This window comes from Dendronephthya gigantea, unplaced genomic scaffold, assembly GCF_004324835.1.
Source record: "Dendronephthya gigantea isolate DGI-Jeju-01 unplaced genomic scaffold, DenGig_1.0 000138F, whole genome shotgun sequence".
Taxonomy (NCBI): Eukaryota; Metazoa; Cnidaria; class Anthozoa; order Malacalcyonacea; family Nephtheidae; genus Dendronephthya; species Dendronephthya gigantea.
The window spans coordinates 57471-80604 of NW_021163148.1; the positions used below are offsets into that span (position 1 = coordinate 57471).

The 23134-nt window shown below is 36.6% G+C and overlaps 4 protein-coding genes and 1 pseudogene across 4 annotated transcripts; 3 read left to right on the forward strand and 2 right to left on the reverse strand.

Moving 5' to 3' along the window:
- Positions 1-377: 377 nt before the first annotated feature.
- On the forward strand, positions 378-4588 carry LOC114536519 (annotated as a pseudogene).
- Positions 4589-4878: 290 nt separating this feature from the next.
- On the reverse strand, positions 4879-6209 carry LOC114536520 (P2X purinoceptor 7-like). The gene is made up of 3 exons (XM_028557863.1): positions 6171-6209; positions 5941-6081; positions 4879-5466 (listed from the first exon to the last, which is right to left on the reverse strand). The coding sequence occupies exons 1-3, from the start codon at positions 6207-6209 to the stop codon at positions 4879-4881; spliced, it is 768 nt and encodes a 255-aa protein (XP_028413664.1).
- Positions 6210-12100: 5891 nt separating this feature from the next.
- LOC114536521 lies at positions 12101-13972 on the forward strand. Its single transcript, XM_028557864.1, has 5 exons — positions 12101-12112; positions 12575-13008; positions 13553-13694; positions 13821-13920; positions 13965-13972. Exons 1-5 carry the CDS (start codon positions 12101-12103, stop codon positions 13970-13972), a joined length of 696 nt encoding a protein of 231 aa, XP_028413665.1.
- Positions 13973-13976: 4 nt separating this feature from the next.
- LOC114536522 (G2/M phase-specific E3 ubiquitin-protein ligase-like) lies at positions 13977-15635 on the forward strand. Its single transcript, XM_028557865.1, has 4 exons — positions 13977-14197; positions 14324-14856; positions 15039-15390; positions 15556-15635. The coding sequence occupies exons 1-4, from the start codon at positions 14020-14022 to the stop codon at positions 15633-15635; spliced, it is 1143 nt and encodes a 380-aa protein (XP_028413666.1). The 5' UTR covers positions 13977-14019.
- Positions 15636-15667: 32 nt separating this feature from the next.
- Positions 15668-18004, reverse strand: LOC114536523. The gene is made up of 3 exons (XM_028557866.1): positions 17280-18004; positions 17065-17158; positions 15668-16967 (listed from the first exon to the last, which is right to left on the reverse strand). The coding sequence occupies exons 1-3, from the start codon at positions 18002-18004 to the stop codon at positions 16362-16364; spliced, it is 1425 nt and encodes a 474-aa protein (XP_028413667.1). The 3' UTR covers positions 15668-16361.
- Between the last annotated feature and the right edge of the window lie 5130 nt (positions 18005-23134).

The following is a 23134-nucleotide window of genomic DNA, read 5'->3' on the forward strand; positions in this document are numbered from 1 at the left end:
ATTTTAATCTCCATGAGTTATGGTGGTATTGACCAAGATATCCATCTGCAAGAGAAGATAGCTTTAGTTGCCTGCTAGACTACATTTAAAGAGTATTCAAGCAGACATCTTTAGCAGGAGAGAACTATATGAAATAGGAAGTTTCTAACTAGCACACAGTCATAAACAAAAAAAAGCAATTGTTGCAGGATTTTCATTCTGGTTAAAATGATCTCCTAGATTGTACAGTTATTTTACACATTACACATTGGTATTATTATGGTGAACATGTGTACAGTATTTATTGTTAAAGGAGCTATGTCACTATCTGCGCATCTTTTCTGCGCATTCTCAACTTGAAAAAGTCAGGCTGACTTTTTCATTATTGTTATTTCAATATGGCGGAAATGCTAGAGCGGCCACTGCATGGCCGTGGTGGAAAGCGAAAGAATTCTGGACGCAAAAGAAAGTACGAAGACGACAATACCAAGAAAAAAATGTGGAACCGTGAACATAGACGGATTTATTTAAGCTGAAAACTCCATGAGACTTGGAAGGAATCGAAATATCTCGCTGGGTATGATTCATATAGCGACAGCGATTTTGCGTCCCATTTGCTTTCACTCGAATATCGCAGGAGGTATTATTTCTACTTTTTCTTACGTTTTTCGTTTTATCAGCATTGGATTTTAAGCGAAATAAATAGCTGAGATCTAAACATTTAGGACTGCAGTGAACAAATGTTTTGAAAATCGAAACAAGTGGACGAAAGAGATAGCTGAGACTTCAGTTGGAGATGCTTCTGATGATTTGAACATCAGCAGCATGGACGTGTTGGACACGGCTTTGGAAGGCAAGTGTAATTTATTGCCAGCAATTTACAAACACGAAAAATGTCTTTTGAAAAACGCCACATACCTGTAATTACTTGCTGTTTTATGTCGTAGGCCCACATACATCGACACCTTTGAGAGCCCCAATAAAATTATCCCTGGCACAGAACCAATCACCTATTTTGAAAGACAATGGCACTGACACAGCAATTGTTGAAGAGGAAGCTGCCACTGCTGTTGAAACGTCGCTTGACAAGTATGGTACAACCATAGAATACCCTGCTAATGATATTCATTGTATATTGTGTTTCTATTGTGTTTCTATTGTGCGTATTAATCTCATTTGCGAGGTATTCTACATGGTGTATCATAAAAAAGGCTAGTCTTTGAAATTCAAATTAGCCATATTCTATTGAATTCATCTGACACGTACAGTTCTTGTCATGTGAATTCAATAGAATATGCCTAATATGGATTTCAAAGACTAGCCTTTTTTATGATACACACTGTATAGTTATTCCTTTTAACAAAAGGTATTGTATTGAACAGGTTAAACGTGTCCCTTTTTACTGACGATGAAGGAGTATCCTCGGATGAAGTAAGCTCTGATGAAAGGGTTAGGTAAAGAAAATCATTGCTAGCAAGCTAAATACGATAGCGAGAAGATTGCCAATATTGTGTGGGTTTTTGTATTTAATTTGTAATGTGAACCTTTGTTTTTGTTTTGCAGTTTGCATGACATTTCATCTTCAGCTGTACGTTGTTTACGTATCAAAGAGAAGGGTTTTGTTGAAAGAGACAACCAGCATTGGAATGAATCAGATGAAGAAAGGTATTCTTAAACATAGTGATGCTTAAGAAGTGATCTTATTTAACCAATAAATATGAACCTGATAAAGATCGCTATCAGTAGATCACTTAATGTTCTAAAAAAATATGTCCTAATTACAATTCATTTATAACAAATTAAAACGCTGACTCCTCTTTATTACAATTTACAGTAGCACAAGCCAGCTCCCACGTGATGATAGTCAAGATGAAGACAGTTCAGATGAGGAGAGTGATATGCTTCTGCAAGCAAGATATGGAACTTTTTAATATAAATTTTTAAAATTAATTTTGCATAGCTTGTTTATTTGTATTGTGTACTGGGAAGCTATATGAACAGAGCTTAAATTCAGTTAATGCTGAGCTAAATATGATTTATATGATAGTTCTTCTTCTAGAGCATACAATGTTTATTGTGTACAACTGTTCCAGCTGGCTTATAGTTGGAATATGATGCTACATATAAGCAATTGTGTATTTATTACTAATTAGGTTTATTGTCATTATTAGGGAACTTCAAAAAAGCACTAAAGAACTTATACCTGTGCAAGATGTCAACACTAGTTCCAGCACCCTTACATATGGCCCCCACAAAAAACTGAGCAGAGGAGAGGAACTTAATCATTATACCCGAGAAGTTAAATTAATAAGCAGCCAGAAAGTCATTTGCTCACTCGACCTGCTGTTGAAAGTTTTCCAAGACCGTTGTCAGACACCCGGTTGCACAAATACCACCACTGTGAAACACCATATCATTGGTACTACTGTCATAATTCATTGTTCTTGCTTGTCGGGTCATGATTTCAAATTTTGCTCATCACCGGAGGTTAATGGGATGTACATCAACAACATACAGGCAGCAGCCTCAATCTTGCTGTCGGGTAACAGTTTTGCTAAAATTGAAAGGCTTGCAAACTTTTATGGATTGACATTTGTGTCTAGTTCCACATATTACAGAATGCAAAGGCTGTACATAATTCCAACCATAAATGAATGGTGGTCCTGGATGAGAGGGGAAATTTTGCTGGAATTTGCTGGAAAAGATGTCATTGTTGGGGGCGATGGCCAATGTGATTCTCCAGGCTTCAATGCCAAGAATTTGTGTTACCTCCTGGTTGAAGCAGAAACAAATTACATCATTGACATCGAAGTCTTGGACAAGAGACATGTTGGCCTCGCCTCGACAAACATGGAGAGAGAAAGGCTATAAAGAGGGGGTTAAATGTCATAACAAAGACTTTAAATGTTGTGGAACTTGTGACTGATGCATCAACTTCAATAATAGCCTTTCTTGGTATGTTAATGTTATGATCGGTAAATTTATTGAAAACACTTTAAATTGTAAAGTAATTAGTGATATACAGTTTACTCCAAGGCGTTAAGGCCATTTAAACCACATGTAAAAAGTATCATTTTTATATACAAAATATTTTTGTTTAATAAATATCTATCTTATACTGTATATTCCATTTTAGAAAAAGAATTTGGGGATATTACTCACACCCTTGATGTTTGGCACAAATCAAAAAGCATAAAAAAATGTCTTGCAAAGGTATGGTTTTCTGGATAGGTCAGTTAATTATTTCACAATTTGAACTTACATGGCTTATAATTCTTCCCATGTTGACTTTTTTGTTTAAAAAAGATATTTTGATAGATTACCACCCAGAGAACACTTTTTATTCTGTTCATTTTATATAGCATTATAATCTAGCACATTTAAGTGGTAGCTTTTTTATATGAAAGTTGTTGGTTTGGTTGCCATTTATGGAAAAGTCTCTATATCAAAACATGCTTTGTATATATTCCAGCTTGGTAAACCAAAGGCCATGAGAAAAATTCAGGATTGGTCCCCACACATTGTAAGGCATTTTTGGCACTGCGCTAATATGTGCAGAAGAGATGGCTCAACATCTGATGAAGAAGCTTTAAAAGTAATGAAGGTATGATCCTTATGGAGTTGTGTATTACACCACCAATTCCATGACATTCAGAAATTTAAGCACTGTTACATTCTCTAATAACAGTAAATGAAAAAGGAGTAAATAAATTTAATTATAGGACAAGTGGATAGCTTTACTACATCATGTTTGTAATGAACATCAATAGCTTGGTGGACAATGTGACCATGATGCTGATGTACATGATGAAAGCCTACCGTGGTTTGACCACAGGGATAATGATTTTCTGGAGTTGCAGAAGGTTATCCTGAACCCAGAGCTACTTGCTAGCTTCAAATATTACACTAGATTTAGGTGAATATATTTATGAAACTAAAATTTTATCTGCCTCATGGATTGTTGTGAAATATGGATTTTCATAATCATAAGCAAATATAGTTCTCTCTAGCCAGCCTAATAATTTTCAGAAAAGACAGTTTGTGAACTGAAAACTATATTGACTTATTCATCTTAGAATTAACAAATTCCTAAAAAAGTCCTCAAACATTGTAGTTATCTTTTGCTGTTAGCTCCACCTTCTTCCATCTCAAACTCCCCCTCTGTTAGAATACTAATACTATTTATTAATAATACTGTTGTTGTTTTTCAGGCATACTGGCAGCATTGAGTGTGCCAATAGCCTAAGTTTAATGTATACACCAAAGAGAATACCTTTCAGGTATCATATATAGAATACCTTTTTGTACCAATTTCTGTGATAATAATAGAAAAAGCACTGTGCAATGAAAATAGAATAATACTGCACAATTAACACACAATTATTACTTGAGTAAATTTTATTTCATCATGTTTCAGTTACAAAGCATACAAGGCGAGAAAGCAACTTACGGCTATTGACTGGAATTTTCATGTGAACTCACCCCAAGCAACAGGAAAGACAGGGGAGAAATTGGTCACAAGGAAATACAATCCCAGAACAAGACAGTGGGATCAAAAAATTGTAAAAGTCACGAAAGGCTACGAATACATCCCCCTCTTGATGGCTAAAATATTACAAAGAAGGTAAGAAGATGTTAGTGGTGTAACACAACATGTATCTCTGAATGAAAGTGATCCTGGATTTATTGCACCAACAATTGCTCACGTACCTGCACCAACTACAACTGAAATATGCAAAAGAAGAAGCAGATTCGAAAAAAAAGAATAACTACAAGTATGTCATTTGTTTGCCAAAAAATCATTTATACTCTATATACAGAGTATATACATTGTCTTGTTTGCTTCTGTAATTAAAAAAACATAATATGTAAGGCAGCATTAAGCTGAAAAAATTGTATCTACTGCTCTCTATACCCCATATACACTCCTGTGAGCGATGGATAACGAGATCTGATCTTTAGTACTACACAGGATGGGCAGACCCTCCGATTCCCTTTGCCCAGATAGCCATACCGAGCCAAAATAAACTGCCGGTATGCTGCCTTGCGAAATGCTCTAGTTGAGTTGTCCTCTTGGTCATTTCGTATATCACTAGTGTTCCTGATGCATAATTCTAAAACATCAGGATCCATACATAATTTAGCAAACCTTGATGAATATGTTATACATTTCTTTTGTCTACAGCATTTGTTTTCCACTTCCTGTGGCATTGGTCTACAACGATGACATACACACCAGTCAGGCACTGTTCCTTCCATGGGTTCATCAGGTTCAGGTTCAGCTGCTTGTGCTCTTTCATTGACAGTTGTGTTGGAAAGGTCTCCTAACTGTTCTCCAAATTCTCCTGTTCCATCTTCCTCCTCACTGTCAAGGTAGTCTTCCATTATCAAGAGAGAGTGGATATAATCCATGCTCCCAATGCCTCTTCTCAGGCTCCGAACAGCTAATTTTCTAACCATAGCCTCATCTAATGTAGCGATAAAGGCCTATATATAAATTAAAAACATGCCATAACTATACATTTATTAGAAGTGCTTTTCCCATGCACATATTATGATATAAGAGTTAGCCACAAAGTAAAATTCCTTTGCATTAGCTCTAGCCATTCTGGGCCAACAAGCATTACTGTGAATAACAAATGTGCCATTTGTAAACAGATAACTTAGAGGATGATAAACTGATATTAATATCCATACAATAGCAAAAGTACGACAGCAGAATACCTTTACATCTTTATCTTCCTTTTCTCTGATTGCTTCCTCGGATTCTACTGGCTTGTGCGTAAGCCAGGCTTTTTCTGTTTACCACGGCGAGTCGGACGAGGCGCAAGTGTGTTTAGCAAGCACTGTTCTCCTGTTTCCTGAAGAAATATCGGATTAATTCAACATTTCATAATTGCATCACCAAACGCTGAAAGTAATAGGACAACTCTCGCTGTGATGAATAAAATATTTATATACCTTGTTTTTACAAGGTTTCGAACTAGTACCACATCGGCAGTTCAAGGAACACATTTCATTTCGGCCCTTGCATGGACAACCGCGGCTACTGTTTTCTTTCCGTTTGGTGCAGCAAGAACTCTTACAGTTACAATGTTCGACCTATTATAACACAAATATAGCGGTCAGTATGCTTGAACGAATCTTTACAAAAGTAATAAAAAATGCAAAGATATTCATATTTTTCTTACCGTAGTGTGACTAATCGTAACATCCGCAGGTGACGACATATTTAATCATCACTCCTTGACGAAAATGACAATGGCCGACAACTCAACCGAGATATTTCCGACGATTTCCGAAAAAATCAAACTTATGCGCAGAAAAGATGCGCAGATAGTGACATATCTCCTTTAAACACAGGGAACATGTTGGGGCATACAAATGAAAGACATGCTGTGAGGCAAATCAATGTAAATGTCAACTTCAGGTTTGACTGGCAGAGCTGGCCCATGGTGAATGGTGAAGCAGTCACATGTGTTTGATCATGTTTTGTAATAAAAAAGTTGTTGTCTGACAGTTTTTCTTTTATTTTGACCATGTCAGAAAATATTGCTTGGTATATGCTTAAAGGCGTATGGTGTGACATAATTACAACAGAATCAATTTTTGTTGATTTTAGCAAATCTAAATTAATCTGGTATTCTTCAGCTGAACAAGAATAGGTTATTTGTCAACACTTCTAGATATCTATTTCTTTCACCCATCTTATCTATAGTGATTTCTCTCTTGAATGTTCTTAATGTGTGAAATAGACAAATTTAAGGTCTACTCCAGGGAAACATTTGCTGAAAACATTTCTCTCAGTGGAATCTTTATCCGATATCACCACTGTTGTTTTCTGCCATGCGGAATTATGCTTCTTAAAGCATCCTACAGCAGATTCAATTGTTATTTCTGATTCAGCAACTATAAACAGTCCAACAATTTAACTTAAACTGTGACTATCCACTGCCAGGAAAATATATATCGGCATTTTCAAATCGAGTAACTTGTAAGTCGCATCAACCATTAACAAATCTGGGAACATTGCAAAAACGACCCTTATCTTTTCATCCTGGTAAAATAAGCACTTAAATTCGTTCTTTGTGTCTACTGTAACCTGAACTGTGGAATTACGATCTTTTTTCAAAAAGGTGAGAACAGTCTCTAGTTCACTGCTATTATGTTCCTTTCTGATCTGGGCTTGTGTGTTTTGAATGTCTTTCATCGTAACAGGACGGCCAGTTAATAGATAGTTCAATCTTTTGCTGTATAAGTTTTTTATTTGCTTTTAGACGTATTGCCTCTTTTATTTCTTCTTTACCCTCTCCAACAAGACGTCGTTGTTGGGGAAAGTGATTGTATAATTCATGCAAGGTCTGATGATTTTGTTCGTCATGAGCCTTGGTAACCTCTAAAACTTGTCCATCCAAAGAAAGTGTCAGATAAGTTTCGAACGGGCAGCACTGACAAAAGGAACTAGACAATTTTTTTATGTTTTCACCCTGTCTCGAAGATTTTCCACCAAATTTGCAGGAGATCTTAAGGGCTCTTAAGCTCTTGTTGGCTATTTCGACCATTTTTGGCACTCTTTTAACAGCTCAAATTCAGAAATATCCAAATGATTTTCAGATAGCCGTAAGTGTTAATCAGAGTTGCCATGGTATTTCAGATATTTCTAAATGACAATCAGAAAATGCCCATGCAAATTTCAGATGTTTTGAATTGATAATCAAAAATGTCCAAAGGGATTTCAGACATTAGCAAATGATAATCAGACATATAGAGCAATGTGCAGATATTCTGAAATAAGAAATCTCCCAAGAGATGTTGGACTTTCACAAAGTGTACTAAAATGTGTGCTGCCAATGCATAAAGGCATCACAACCAACACAATTTGTGCCCTGTGTTGAGAAATAATGCCGTGTGGTCCATATTCGCGAATTGCACCAGCCAATAGAGCAAGGATTGTAAGACTGGCCAATAATGGCGGGAATTGGAGTGATCTTGCTGCCCAGCTTGGTGTTAACTACAAAACGGCGTATACATGGATTCGAATGATGCTGAAAATGCGAAGTCCAGAGGCGGAAGAAGCTAACCCATGCCCAGATTGACCGCGTTGTTGCCCTAGTTGAAAGTGATCCTAGCCTCACATTACAACAGTTGTCAGATAGGGTAGCACAAGAATTGGGGATCTGCGTTTCCAAATCAACTATTGGTAACTACTTTGAACGGAGGATTATAACGATAAAGAAAGTATATGCCGTGCCAGCAACCATGAACACAGATGTTAACAAAACGTTGCGACGACAGTACGTCGAAATAATAAGTGAATTAATGCAAGAGGGCAAAATGATCATTTGGATGGATGTTACAAATGTCAATCTATTTTGCCGAAGATCACAAGGCCGAGCTCTAGTAGGTGAACGAGCAGTTATTAAACTCCCAACTTCCAAGGGACCAAATGTACATGTTATATGTGCAATATCATCATATCAGATGATTTACAACACGAGACGAAGGGGGGCATTTAAATCTGACGCAGCAAAGGCATGGCTTCTGGAAATGCTTGAAAGGCTACCAGCCGGAATACAAGTTGACTCAGTCGTTATTGTTTGTAATAATGCTCCATGTCACTCCAAGTTCGAAGAATGCATTACTCAGCATCCAGGCTTAAATGTATGTTGTTTAGAACCGTATTCTCTGATGCTTAACCCTGTGGAGACAATCTGAAGCAAAATGAAAGCTTGTGTAAAGCAGCACATGAGAGTTCCTCCAATTCAACCGGCCAGTGGAGAATTCAGGGTTAGGCAGAATAAATTACTACAGCTTAAAATCGTAATTGCATTGGTAGATTTTTATTTAAAAATATTCTTTAGAAATCGGTGACCAATAGCGTTCGTATTGAGGTATTTTGAATTTAAAATTAGGCCTTTTAATTTATTCTGCCTAACCCTAGATCCGCCACTGTTCAACCCCCTGGTGTGGTAGAACAGCCATTGACATACGTTGAAGGAATTATCAATGATGCCATGGCTCAAATTTCCCCGGGAAATTTACATTATGCGAGCATGACAAGCATGCTCATGGATTTTTTCAAAGTGTTCTCAACATGGAAGACGTAAATGTAGGAACATAAGTTCATAACTACATGCAGAGGAACTTGTGGCTGTTTTTGCATTTTTTGATGTTATTACCAGTATTTTCGTAACCTAAAGTTATTAAAAAAAGCTTTGTTTGAAATTCATGTGTGTTTTTCTGAATTGAATTTGCAACTGCATGAAATTGATTCGAACTGTCTGAAATTCATATGATTTTATCTGAAATTGATTGTAACTATTTGAACTTCATTTAACGTTTTCTGAATTACAACTGCATTATCTGAAATTCACTTAGAGTTTATTACTTTAAGTTGGATACTCTGAAAATCATCTCGATATTTCTGAATTCGACCTGGAAAAGGTGTATTGTTCTAGCTTCTCTCTTCCTGAGCTGACAGTAGTGCTGAGATTCGTACTGCAGTATTGCCTCTTCCAGTTCCTTTAAGCTAGAGAACCTTTCCCCCACTGTAAAGTTGGAATATTTTTTTGCCTTTGTTCTTAATTTCTTTATCGTTTGGGCATTTGTCTTCTGGATCTTCAGGAAAAGCCGAATGATTACCAGACTCTCCTATTTCCAGGACAACTCCAGGAAGAGGCGGATGTGAACTGGACTCTTCCAAATGCTGGTCAACGTCAAGAACAGCAGGATGTTTTTTTGGAATCTTCTAAATGTTGGTCAACTTCAGCAACAGCTGGATGTAAATTGGAATCTTCTAGTAACTGGTCAACTTCAGGAACAGCAGGATGAAAACTGGAATCTTGTAATAGCTGGTCAACTTCAGGAACAGCAGGATGTAACCTGGAAGGAAGGCCATTCCTCTGTAAAAGTATTACATTTCGCCATAGCTTAGGTGCCTTTTGGGTAACCACAGATAAAATAGCCATTATCACGCCACATACATTACCACACATATGGGGGGGATACATTACCATGTTGTATGGGGAAGTTCCTGAACCATTTGGACGAGCAGTTGTGATGGTACACGTATGACGAATTTGGCATATGACATACAGTGTGTATAAAAAAAATTCGAATCCAACTTTGACAGGCTGCTGTGTATAAAATACTACAGGGTGTATAAGAAAAAATGTCCCAAATGTAAAATTTCCGTTTTCCAGGATAAACTTATCTGGTATACCTAGGCCAAGTTTGGTTTCTCATTAAAAAAATTGTGTTACCGGGGGGGTGGTTCCTTTTCACTGATATTGAGAGGGCTTGCGCTCGAAAATGTGAAGCTGAAATTGAGATATTATTTAGCTGTCTAAAAGTAGGAAAGCTTTTTAATAAACTGCCAAAGTTTCAGGAAAAATAATGCAAACTGGGAGCAACGCGCGACCCCTAAAAGTGACAAATATTTCGTTGCGCGCAGTGGATTAAATGCATCGTTGATTTTAGCGTGACCAATCTCATGTAAGGCTGGGGAAATGAATAAATTAAAGCGAGAAACTGAACACAAAACAAAGCGATTTATTCGTGATGTTAATTCTCAGCATGTCCACCATTTTCTTCTAAGCAAACTGCTGCTTGTCTGAGCATACTAAACACAAACTGCTGCTTGTCTGAGCATACTAAACACTGAACAGCGAACCATTTGTCTGTCCATTCACCTAGATTTGCCGGTGGTAGCATAGGCGATTTGCAAGAAAGAATTTCGAACGAAATGGATAATTTGAGGCAGGACAGACAAATGTGGTTCGCCGTTCAGTGTTTACCATGCTCAGACGAGCTGCAGTTTGCTTAGAAAGAAATGGTGGAAATGTTGAGGATTAACATCAAGAATAAAAATCTTGTTATTAAATTGCTTCGTCTTCTTGTTCAGTTTCTCGCTTTAATTTATTCATTTGCCCAGCCTTGCATGAGATTGGTCACGCTAAAATCAACCATGCATTTATTCCACTGCGCGCAATGAAATATTTGTCACTTTTAGGGGTCGTGCGTTGCTCCCAGTTTGCATTATTTTTCCTGAAACTTCGACAGTTTATCAAAAAGCTTTCCAACTTTTAGACAGCTAAATAATATCTCAATTTCAACTTCACATTTTCGCGCGCAAGCCCTCTCAATATCAGTGGAAAGGAACCACCCCCCCGGTAACATAATTTTGTTAATGAAAAACCAAACTTGGCCTAGGTATACCAGATAAGTCTTAACTATCTCTAGGAGCACAAAAATTTGCCAAATTCTGCAAAACATCCTGGAAAACGGAAATTTTACATTTGGGACATTTTTTTGATACACCCTGTAAAGTAAACAATATAATTTTTAAATGGCAACAAAGATTAGCTTATTTAGTTTGCGATTATACCGTTCTTTTAAAAATTGTTGCTCAAAATCAAATTTTTCCACCAATGGGAATTCGAAATGAGACCTCCAGACAAAACAAAATGCAAATTTAATTAAATCGACAAATTGTTATGTAGCAAAATTTAGTTATGTATCATAAAATGTTTTTACAATAAATGTTTGTTGTTCCATGCTTAATGGAGGCATTGTGTTCTTTAAACTTCTATCGTTGAACATTGAATAACCAGAATTTTTGTGATAAATTTGTGTTTTAGTTTTCAGTAATAATTAGGTTTTAAGGTGGTTCCCTACAATTTTTTAAAATATTGAAAACTTGTGGTTATTATTTAAAATTTTAGCACGAGATTTCGTGCTAAAAAAAACAAATTTCCCAGATATATTAACCAACATTCTAACAGTCAGAAATTGCCCATAAGCATGACGTCATTACCGTTGTTATGGCAACAATGGCGATTCAAAATGGCCGACATTTTTTCTATTCACGCATTTTACTCGAAAACAAATCCGGTTACCCCAATTTTTTATTTTATGAAAAGTTTTCTTACAAAAAAATGGAAAATTTTAACCAGTTAAAAAAAATTCTATTGAGCCAAAATTAAAAATTAAAAAACGTGATTTTTCATTATAGAAATTTTTTGGCTTTTTTGAAACTTGCTCAAATTTCCCAATTTTTTGTAAGAAAACTTTTTATAAAATAAAAAATTGGGGTAACCGAATGAATTTGTTTTCAAGTAAAATGCGTGAATGGGTAAAATGATGGCCATATTGAATCGCCATTGTTACTATAACAACGGTAATGACGTGATACTTAAAGACAATTTTCAACTGTTGGAATGTTCGTTAATATATCTGGAAAATTTCGTTTCGTTTAGCAAGAAATTTCTAAATGATCTAAATCATTCGTTTTCAATATTCCTAAAACTGTAGGGAGCCACCTTAAAGCCCTTTCGGACTAATTTTCAATAAAATAAACGTCCAGTTCCCATTGGCGGAAAATGGTGATTTTTATGAACCTTTTTGTCGAACTAGTACTTCTTCATTTTTCAACTAAATTACACGTACAATGTGTCATTTGAAATTGAAATAAATGAACTTAACAATGGTGTAAAAATCAACCAAATTTGTCAAATATATTTTGCGTTATTACACGCAAAATTTCAATTCGAATTCGAATTTTTTGAGTAATCAAGTAAATAATGATTTAACTCAGCTTGTTAGATCGGTTGTTTCTTCGTTACAAAATTTGCCTGCTGCAAGTGCCGAAACACGGGGTAGTTCGAGGAACAGTGAAAACAGGAATGTTAATACTGCTAACGAAGAACTCTCAGAGAGATTCCGACTTCCTCGTGGTCAAAACAGAAGTTCAGCAAGACCTTTACCAAGATCAGGCAATGGACGTTTTGTGCCGTACACTACAGCAGCGAAAGCCAGTAAAAGTAAATCTAAGGCAGATATTATTATTAAAGATGTCTGTTTGTTGCCATCGCCACGTTGGCAAGAGCTTCCCAGACGGCATATTAAACAAGATTTGATAAACAGGAACTTATTCATTGACGCATGGTCATTAGACAAGTCTTGGTCTGAACAGCAATTGCGATCGGAACTCCTCAATCTTTTTAAAAGCCATCTATCTGAAACAACAGAGTAAGTATACAGAGTTTATATATATATATATATATATACCATATATACCATATATACCATATATACCATATATACCATATATACCATATATACCATATATACCATATATACCATATACCATATATACCATATATACCATATATACCATATATACCATATATACCATATATACCATATATACCATATATACCATATATACCATATATACCATATATACCATATATACCATATATACCATATATACCATATACCATATATACCATATATACCATATATACCATATATACCATATATACCATATATACCATATATACCATATATACCATATATACCATATATACCATATATACCATATATACCATATATACCATATATACCATATATACCATATATACCATATATACCATATATACCATATATATACATACCATATATATACATACCATATATATACATACCATATATATACATACCATATATATACATACCATATATATATCAACTACAGTATATATTAATATATTAATCAACTTCTTTTTTTTAGCTTTGAATTTGTTAAATCTGTGGGAAACAAGATAACTACTGTTAAACTTGCAGAAGGGCAGGAGGCAAATGCCAGAATAATTAGACACATTGCTGGCAATGGCCCAGTCTACATTCGCCATTTATTTGATATAGATGATGAGGTAAACTATAGTTAAATAGTTTTGAAATCATCATTATTGCATTTTATATCAACATAGAAAGTACTAAAGAATTTCTATCAATAAATTTATAGCACATAATCATAATTAATGATATAATTAATATAGGAAGATATTGTCATGACAACAGAGCGAACTAATGACATAAGAACATTTGCTTCAAGTGACGAACCATCCACCAGCAGTGTAACCAATCCATCCACCAGCAGTAACCAATCCATCCACCAGCAATGTAACCAATCCATCCACCAGCAGTGTAACCAATCAAGCCACTGAAAGTGTAACCAATCAGTCTCAGTTTGCTCCAATGGAAAGTCAGCAAACAATGAATCTAAATGCATGGACTCTGTGTGATTTAGAAGTCCAACAATTAAGAGATATGTTCCCTGACTGTCCTGCTGATGTTCTGAAAGAAGCATCAGAACAATCTGTAACAATTGATGCTGCAATAGACTTCATTATAAGTAATCCTGCACAAGCAACATGTATGTATTAAGTGTTTTTGATTTTTTGAGGCATTACAATTGCATATTTTAGATTAGTTGTCGTTTGGCATTAGAATAATCACTAATTGCACAGTGCATTCTTATTTCTGATATATTTATTAATAGATGTTACTCCTAATGGCTGTAATGATGCTCCTAATTGCCTGAATGATGCAGCATCCCTCCAAGACATTCTAAAGAGATTTAAGCCAGCACCTGTTGCTCCATCAAGGTTAACTGTGAGTAGAGAAACCATTTTCTCTGATTGCATAGCTTTCTTCAAGCAAAGAAGGTTTGATTTCACAAAACCTTTAAAAGTTACTTTTGAAGGAGAGCCAGCTATTGATGGTGGAGGGCCAAAGAGGGAATTCTTTACCGTTGCTCTACGTTCATTGTTGTCACCTTCAGCAACACCTCGCCTCTTTGAGGGCAGAAATGATCGCTTTTTGCCAATGCATAACACTGATGCACTCCGTGCCAACCTCTTCAAAGTTGCTGGTCGAATGGTGGCTTCTTCCATATTGCAAGGGGGGCCAGGGTTTCCCCATTTCCCAATGTCTGTGTATTCATATTTTCAAAACCCAACCCCTGATGACCTAACAGAGTACCTTTCACAAGATGATGTTGTTGATTTTGATCATGTGATGGCTTTAAGTAAGGTGTGTACAGCCAGTCTAGATTAATTGAAACTTCACCCTTAACTACGGTTTATTAATTTTGTTCCTTAGCTTTGTCCCCTGTTTCTCATTTCTTACTATTTAATTTTCTTCTTTACACAACTTAATGGTTTCCGTGTTTGGATGGCCTGATGATTTCTTACACTAATTTTCTTCTGAGATAGATAGACAGCATTTGCAAAGAGGACGATGTGAAAGGAGTTGCTGGTGATGTACAGCAATTGTTGGTGGAAACTGGATTTCCACATGCTCTGAGCCTAGAAAACCGTTTTCAGGCCATGACTTCGCTCTGCCTTCATGGAATTATACTCTCAAGGAAAGCAGAGCTTGACCAGTTTGTGTGTGGTATGGGACCATTGGTCGACATAATTAAGAAACATCCAAAGGAAATTGAGCCACTTTTTCTTGCTGGTACCAAGAAGCCACTAAGTGCAGAAGAGTTTCTCTCCCTTGTTGAGTATGAAGATGTGAATGATGAAGTAAAGCAACATTTTATCCGTTATGTGGAATTACCAGGTAAATTGCAGCCATAATTAGGATTCATGGCATTTAAAAAAGTTCATTGACATTGTTAATTTTTTATATTTTGAATTTACTGTTGAAATACCCAAAAACATGCCACCCTCTGATATTACATATGCTGCAAGTTAATAAGAAATTTACTGCTTGTTTTTTATTTAGCTACACGGGTAAATAGCCTTTTAATGTTTGCAACCGGTGCTGATGCAGTCCCACCAATGGGTTTCTGCAATCCATCATAACAGTACTACAAAACTCTTCTGTCTTTCCTAACTCAAACACCTGCCCAATGGAATTGGAATTGCCTGGAGCTGTTACAAGTTTTGAAGATTTTAAAAAGAACATGGATACAGCGATAGATACCCAAGAGGAAGGATTTGGCATTGTGTAATTTATATCGATTTATATCGTAAGTTCCATGAAGTAGTTGTGTTTTCAACTCAAACGTTCTGTTCATATTAACAAAAAATTCCAGCATATAGCATAAAATAACAGTTGGCAATTGGATATTTTCTGAGTAAGACCAGATTTTACACTGATAAGTTGTGACTGGTTCACTAAAACAGACAGAGTCTGTTAAAATTGAGTGGAAAAATGTCAACTAATTTATTCCATGTTATAGCTGCTTAAACTCTTTTACTGATTATCTTACGTAATTGACCATAACTAAAAAGATGGCAGCATGTACATTTTACCACAATACATAGCAAGAATCAAGCATAAATGACTAACAAACGATGCGAAGAAAATCACCTAATGATATGAAACTTTAACACAACAAAGAAAATAACCTCCTTTCTTATATCTGTCCTTCAAAAAACTTCAAAATGCTTTTTAAACGATTTCTGACTGCAGTGCATTCTGGTAAAATGTACATCTGCCATATTTTTTTTTATTGTCAATTGATGTTGTGTTAATAGTGTTCATGTGCATCAAAAACTGCAAGTAATATACTACATTTATGCCTGCTAAAGATAGTCAAGTTGTTGTAAGTAGTTAAGAATGACAAGAAAGGCAACAATGCCATCTGTATCATCCAAATCATGAATTTGGTTTGCTAATTGTTCCATTTGACCAAAATGCTCATCTCTTATGTTAATTTGCGATTGCGGAACAGTCACACTGTAATCAGACTGCAATGTAGCCGATGGACCATCTTCATCAATGCCATACTCATTCCAGTCAATATGTTGACCACTGTGAACACTAGACACAGCACTATAGTTGGTGTTTCTTTCAGAAATCATACCTTGCACCCATAGCTGTCGAGGGCTCAGGTTCCTTTCACTACTCAAAGGATGATTGTTCCATGCCTCAGTAAGTTCACAAAGTGCTTCGTTAATAAGGGGAGTGTACACATAATGTAACACAAACAAGTGTAACTCGTTGGTTGAATCCAGCACTAGTGACTCAAGACAAGAAAATATATTCACGAACCTACAACATACAATACTGTTCACTTCTCGCCAAAGCCTTTCTATGCGTTGATTGTGCACAGAAGTTCCAGTTATGATGCTTCCACGATTCAGACCACGTGTTTCGAGCATAAAGCGAGCAACCTCTATATTTTCCAAACCCAAATCAGTTCGTACTCGTGAAGGCAGGTTAAATTTATTTACAGCTTCTCGAAAGCCTTGTAAAAACAGTTAGTGCTTCATTGTTAGTAGCTACCTTCAAAAATACTATCATCCTGGAGAAGCCATCTATTCCTCCGTGAATTACAAAGCGATATGGTTGAATCAGTTTATGATTACCATCTAAATGCCTATAGTAATATCAGTGGAAAAATTATCAATTAGCATTTCTTAGTTGCTTGTAACTCAAAATTATCAGGTGATTCAAAATTATAAGGTGAATCAAATTAATGTTGATTATTTCACACTCACCATAATGCATTTGGACATGGAACAGAATAACGGCGTCGTATAATTGCTCTGGATGCTCTCAATGTGACCATAACTGGATCAACCCTTCGTAGACTATCTAGGATTCGACGTCTTTGTACATTCAAACCACGATTACGCAATGCACCTTGGACGAGCCTATAGCCAATTCTAGGCGTTATACGTAAAACTTCACGCACAATGTTATCAAGATCATCGTCAAGAATGTCACTAAACGACCGGTTGTTTGGCATTGCGAATGAATTCCTTCGGCGTCGAATTGTTCTTTCAGATATTCCAAGACTACGAGCAATTTGAGACCACGAAAATCCAACGTTATCGTGAAGAACTTCTAATAATGCTTGCGATAGTTCAACTGTTGGTCTACCTATTCCAGATCTACTTACTCTAACAACTGATTGCGTGCCTTGTTGCTCCTCCAGAAAGAAATTTTGGTAAGATAAAGCTTCGCAAAATTCTCTTTGTTGATAAATAATTCTAATCAGCCGGCCCAAGTCACTTAACAACTGTTCTTCCTCGGGGTACGTTTCTCGAAGGCGTGAATTCAAAACATTTAGATTTCTTTCATAAGCATCAAGACGACGGGCCAAGAACTCTGCCGAATCAAATGACAGGTTCTCACTCAAAGATGATTGCAATAAAGTTAGTAATGCTCTGAAAAACTCGTCAATTTGAAACTCATCCAATTGACTCCTTATTGCCGCCATTTTGTAATTTTCCTTTTATGATCAACCCCAGTCCACTTCTGTGTTTTTTGTGTTCACGTGTTAAGTTCGAATTAATTTTGTGTGACGGTACGGTTGCTAGGCGACGGAATTTATTTTGTGCAACGGAACGGTACATAATTGGGGTACATAGAGCGCGCGCGCGCGCTCTAACGCGTGGAAACGTTTTTGCGGATTTCATTTGTATCAGGGGACGTTTCGTTAGATTATTTTGTGAATACGACATTATTTTGTGTGCTTCGAATATACTTAACGAGCTATAACTTACTGCCATAGTGTTTCATATTTCATTTGTACTCTTAAGCAGTTTTGACCGGAACGGAACGCCATAGGTATCACAGAAGAATCATGTATTTGACTCTAAGTCTACATACGTCATTGTCCAATGACAGCCTTACCTTTTGGGAGAACTAAGAAAAACTTCCTTAAACATTCCAACAAGGGAAATAAACATAAGCCTGTTTGGTTTTTTTATGTATCATTTTTAGAATTTATTTCTTAAGGGTATCATTATCCATTAAGAGTAAATCGTTGAGCAAAAATGTGCATGTTGTAGAGCATTCATGTTGAAGTAATTTTAAGAGATACCTCAGACAAATTATTCAAGAACTACATCTACACGTTCCTAAAGATCAAACAAGAGGCAAGTGGGTATCCCAAAGAGTGTGTGACGGAAGAACAGAAACTGAGATACGTCGCGGAGTACTTGGAACATCAAGGTTTCAGTTGGATCCTGGTAAAATCGAGTACAACCCTGGCTTGCGTGCGCTGGCAAAGTTGATGTTTGGGATGAGTAGTGCAAAAGATTTTGTAAAAAGGATAGAGTGACATGAACTTATAAAGTTTCTTGCTCCAGGCAAATTCGTGCAAGGAACAAAACATGACCAAAACAGAATTGATCAAGGATCCGCAAGTGTATTACAATTACTTGAGTTCGGACGAGATCAAAGTTTGTGATGGGCGATTTGTGCCAAGTGCGATTACCCCAAGCTCTAAAACCAAGGTTGTCATCGCCGCCTTTTGACTGCTTATGCGCGTCTCAAATTGTACGATCTGTTGGACATGTTACAAGAACGAGCCTTGTATTACAACACAGATTTGGTGATATTCGTGAACAAACTCGATGCAGGTGAACCTCCATTGGGCCCATACATACCTGGGTGAATCGACCGACAAATTAAAAGAAACTCATATAACAACGTTCATTTCGGGCGGCCTATAAAATTATTGTTATTGTATCAATACAAACAAGGTCAAGACAAAGATATGCAGAATTACGCTGGATAGCACCACAAGGCAAAAGATAAATTTTGAGGTAATACAGATAAGCAATAAAGTGGCCATAGACATTCCATTAAAAATTGTACGGAATCCGAATGAGCGTACCATTAAGACCAAGCGTGTGAAGAAAGACTGTCGCATTGTGTACAACAAACATGTGATTGTGGGCAATTATAAAACATTACCTTATGGTTTTTAAAACTAGTTAATTGAACAGATCCTTAAGAAGATTATTACATGAGTGTATTATACATGAATGTTAAATACAAAATATGAAATGTTCAATTGTCAATGTTTAATTTATGATAATGTTCTAAGTTCACACCCATTTGTTTTTCTAAGGATTTTATCCCATCAATGATCTTCTTTTGTAGACCCCACAACATCGCTTCTTTAGCATTTGCATGATGAGAGAAATTACTCATTGCTTGAGGTGCTGGAGGAACAGTTAATTCTGTCAACGTTTCTGGCATGATTTGCATTAATAAAATTGAATGAAGCATTTGATTGTCGATAATTGTTGGCGGTATTACTTTTGCATGTACCAGATGATCCATGATATCTTTCTGATTTGCCGCAAACCAGTTCGTGATAATATCGCTCCAAGACATCTTTGTATGTCAAGCGTCTGTTTGTTATGAGTAACAAGTGGGAATTGTTCGCGCCTATATAATTAAAAAAGTAACAAGTGAGCTGACACAATTTTCAAAGCTGAACTTTGTGACACAGGCGCCTTTTCCATTTTACCTATTTCAACTGTTGTTGAGATTTCCATGGGCGGAAGACGAGTGTTCGGAACGCCAAGAAATATCGGTTATAGACTGTTCAAGGCAAAATCTCAGCGCCATTCCTTATATTAGTTGTGGATATGTGGATTGGTATGTTAGATGTATGATAGGTTATTATAGACCATGAATACATTCAGGAGGTAAAAATTCACACTCTTAAATATATGAATTTACATTATCATCACTAGGAATGTATAAAGTATATTTACTGGTATGAAACCCACTTTTACTGTCCTTTATCTCATATATTTGTTGTCTTCTCCATATTACTGGTGGCTAAATAAAGGAATCCCGCCTCCATTATATTCTGTATTACATGAAGTTTGTTTATTGAATATTCATATCTGCTGACCCAAAGCATAGAAGTGAATAGAAGTAAAATAGCTGTGATTACACGAAGTTTCCAGTGATAATTGTTCGCGGGAAAAATCAAAGCGACGCACCATTATGAAATATTCAAATATATTCAAGTGAACGTGAATATGATAATTAACACTTGATTTATAGTCGTTTTGGGAAGTGTGAAGTTTTTCATTTCATTGTATTGGTTTCACATCTTAAGTTACGAGTTTTGTGATAATGTAACGTTAATTTAACGCAAAAGAATTCGCCTGTATGGTGTCAAACAGAGGTAAGTGATACCTATATTTTTGGGGCTAGGCGGGTAACCGAGTGGCCATGCCACGCTCTTCTGGTTTAAAATGTGCGTGCGGTATAGAACAATTAACATGCCAGTGTTTAGGATAGCGCTTTCCACTGGATAGTGAGCCCAGAACAATTTGTTTGCAATTCCAAAGGCATCTAAAAGAAAATAAATATATTTGTGCGGAGACGCTACCCTTATGCCCTAAGAGCGGATCGCACCGCTGTGAGCAGAGCTGTGCCAAATTTTACCCACTGCAGACATGTGGCAGCATATGTGGAGTAGTCGTAATGGCTGTGTCGGCAATTGCTTGTCAAAACATGGATTTTTTCTACCATATTATGCAGATACAGTTTCCCATCCATATTCCTGCAGACGCCATCGCGATTCTCCAAGTACCTTCGCCTTGCGGTGGCATCTTGGATTACTTCCAACTCTGTAGACATCTCATATTGTCCCAGTGTTGTGGTAGCTTAAACAGTTGCTCTTACTTTCTCAGCTCCACATGCAGCAAGCGATGCTTTAGGTTTGGCTGGTTCAGCTGAAGCTTTCGACTTTCGCCTAACAGCCCTGTTGATAGCATTAAAAGCAGGTGTACATGGTTGACAAGAGTTTTTCTGGTCAAGTGTTGCTTCCTTTATCATGTAACAATCAATAGATCGATATGACACAAAAGTTCAAAATTGGGCTCCTCACTTGTTGATTCTTTGGGCACAGAGTGTCGTATAATGGCTCCAGGTATATATTCTTGAGTAGTTGTAGGGTCAACAACAGCATCCTTGACTTCATCAGTATCTGGTAGTCCCAAACACATGTTACAGCTCTCAAGTTCCTTCAACAATTCTTTCACACAACAGTTTCTTACAGAACAGTTTGTGGTCTTGTATATTTTATGGTCCTCAGGAATTGGCCACTGGTATACAAAAACAATAAATTCCAAATCAGAATCAACAAGCACGGTGTATTTTGGAATGCTGTAAGGTTCTTCAAAAAGTTTTATGCTGATCTCCTTATCTTGCTTCTCTTCTACTTTCCAGGTTTGGATATATTTTAATTCTGTTATGAGTTCTTCAGTACTAGACACACCAACCACCGACACATTTTCGAAGCTTGCTGCTTGTTCATGTGAAGTACTTGGCTGGATATCTGGTCTTACGAGGATGTGATACTTAGCTTTCGAAATTTCATGACTTTTTGTTGCCAAATTTTCAGAAGGCACGCTACCAGTTATCAATATCTTTCGTTTTGGGTCTACAGAATACTTGATATTAACATTTCAGTTGAGAAAGTAAACACAAATGCCTTCCTACAATGCCCTCCTTGTTAATCTGATACATAGTTCATAACAAAGCACACACATAAAATGTAAATTACTAAAAAAGTCATGTTTTGGTTCCACTAATTGTTGACAAGTTACCTAAGAAAGTTGTGGAAAAATGGGAGCTTGAAATTGGAGACTAAAAAGAGGATTTTGTACCAATCAAAACATTATTCTCATTCTTGGAGCAGGTCATAAGGGCAAAAGAATCCGTACAAACCACAACACTAGGGCCTAAACTCCCAAAGAATACTCCCTTCAAGGAAAGCGGTCAAAAGCCATCAATGTTTAAAAGGTTTTCAACATCAGCGTTGTGTTCTTCTGCTCAATCTACAGAAAAGGAGTGTGCATTTTGTAGAAAAGATCCCAATGTGTGGTCATGTATTGGTTTCTTGTCATTGACGGTGGGAGAAAGATTTAGGAAAATAAGTACCAAAGGTTTATGTTTTCTGTGCTTGGAAGGGGGCCATAGATAAAATCAACAAACAAGGCAGGATGATGCATCAAAGAATACTCCAACAAATGTGACAGCTAGTTCAGTTGGAACTGATGAAATTGGGAAAGTGATACTTCATACAGTCCCAGCTGTTTTGTGTGGTTCAAATGGGAAGTCAAAGGTCGTTCGCTGTTTTCTTGATTAGGGTTCACAAACATCCTTTGGAGGAACCTAATCGCGAAATTAAGTGAAGGAAATGGGAAGCAGAATTTTGTTAAGATATTTAAAGCCTGTGGGATTCAACGCAGAAGAAGTTTATGCCAAACTCTCAAGCGAAAATACCATGAGTCCAAGTAATGCACTTGATCAAAGTTTCCTTGAACCTTAGCCCATATGCGAGGTAGCGATGCAGAAACAGTGCCAAAGCGTACATTTTAATGTTGACTGTGTTCAAAGAAAAAAACATTTAATTTAAAGCCAGAATGGTTGGAGAGTTGAGCTAAACACATGTCATAGGGGTGCTATAATTCGATGGCTTCTTGTGAAATAAAATGAGGTCTTAAATTAACATTCCTGCGAATCTGTTTGTGGAATCTTGCCCAGATAGTGGAACTGTCGCTTTACAAAATGTAACAAGGAGGGATTT

Excerpts from the sequence above, each read along its gene's own strand:
- LOC114536520 (XM_028557863.1), bottom strand. The coding sequence starts at position 6,209 with ATGTCGTCACCTGCGGATGTTACGATTAGTCACACTACG. Across the intron at positions 6,082-6,170 it reads TTACGATTAGTCACACTACG|GTCGAACATTGTAACTGTAA; the intron begins GTAAGAAAAATA and ends GTGTTATAATAG. Across the intron at positions 5,467-5,940 it reads CGAAACCTTGTAAAAACAAG|GCCTTTATCGCTACATTAGA; the intron begins GTATATAAATAT and ends ATTTATATATAG.
- LOC114536521 (XM_028557864.1), top strand. Across the intron at positions 13,009-13,552 it reads CATCTATCTGAAACAACAGA|CTTTGAATTTGTTAAATCTG; the intron begins GTAAGTATACAG and ends TCTTTTTTTTAG. Across the intron at positions 13,695-13,820 it reads TATTTGATATAGATGATGAG|GAAGATATTGTCATGACAAC; the intron begins GTAAACTATAGT and ends TAATTAATATAG.
- LOC114536522 (XM_028557865.1), top strand. The coding sequence starts at position 14,020 with ATGGAAAGTCAGCAAACAATGAATCTAAATGCATGGACTCTGTGTGAT. Across the intron at positions 14,198-14,323 it reads TAATCCTGCACAAGCAACAT|ATGTTACTCCTAATGGCTGT; the intron begins GTATGTATTAAG and ends ATTTATTAATAG. Across the intron at positions 15,391-15,555 it reads CCGTTATGTGGAATTACCAG|CTACACGGGTAAATAGCCTT; the intron begins GTAAATTGCAGC and ends TTTTTTATTTAG.
- LOC114536523 (XM_028557866.1), bottom strand. The coding sequence starts at position 18,004 with ATGGCGGCAATAAGGAGTCAATTGGATGAGTTTCAAATTGACGAGTTT. Across the intron at positions 17,159-17,279 it reads CCATGTCCAAATGCATTATG|GCATTTAGATGGTAATCATA; the intron begins GTGAGTGTGAAA and ends ATATTACTATAG. Across the intron at positions 16,968-17,064 it reads GGATGATAGTATTTTTGAAG|TTGGAAAATATAGAGGTTGC; the intron begins GTAGCTACTAAC and ends ACTGATTTGGGT.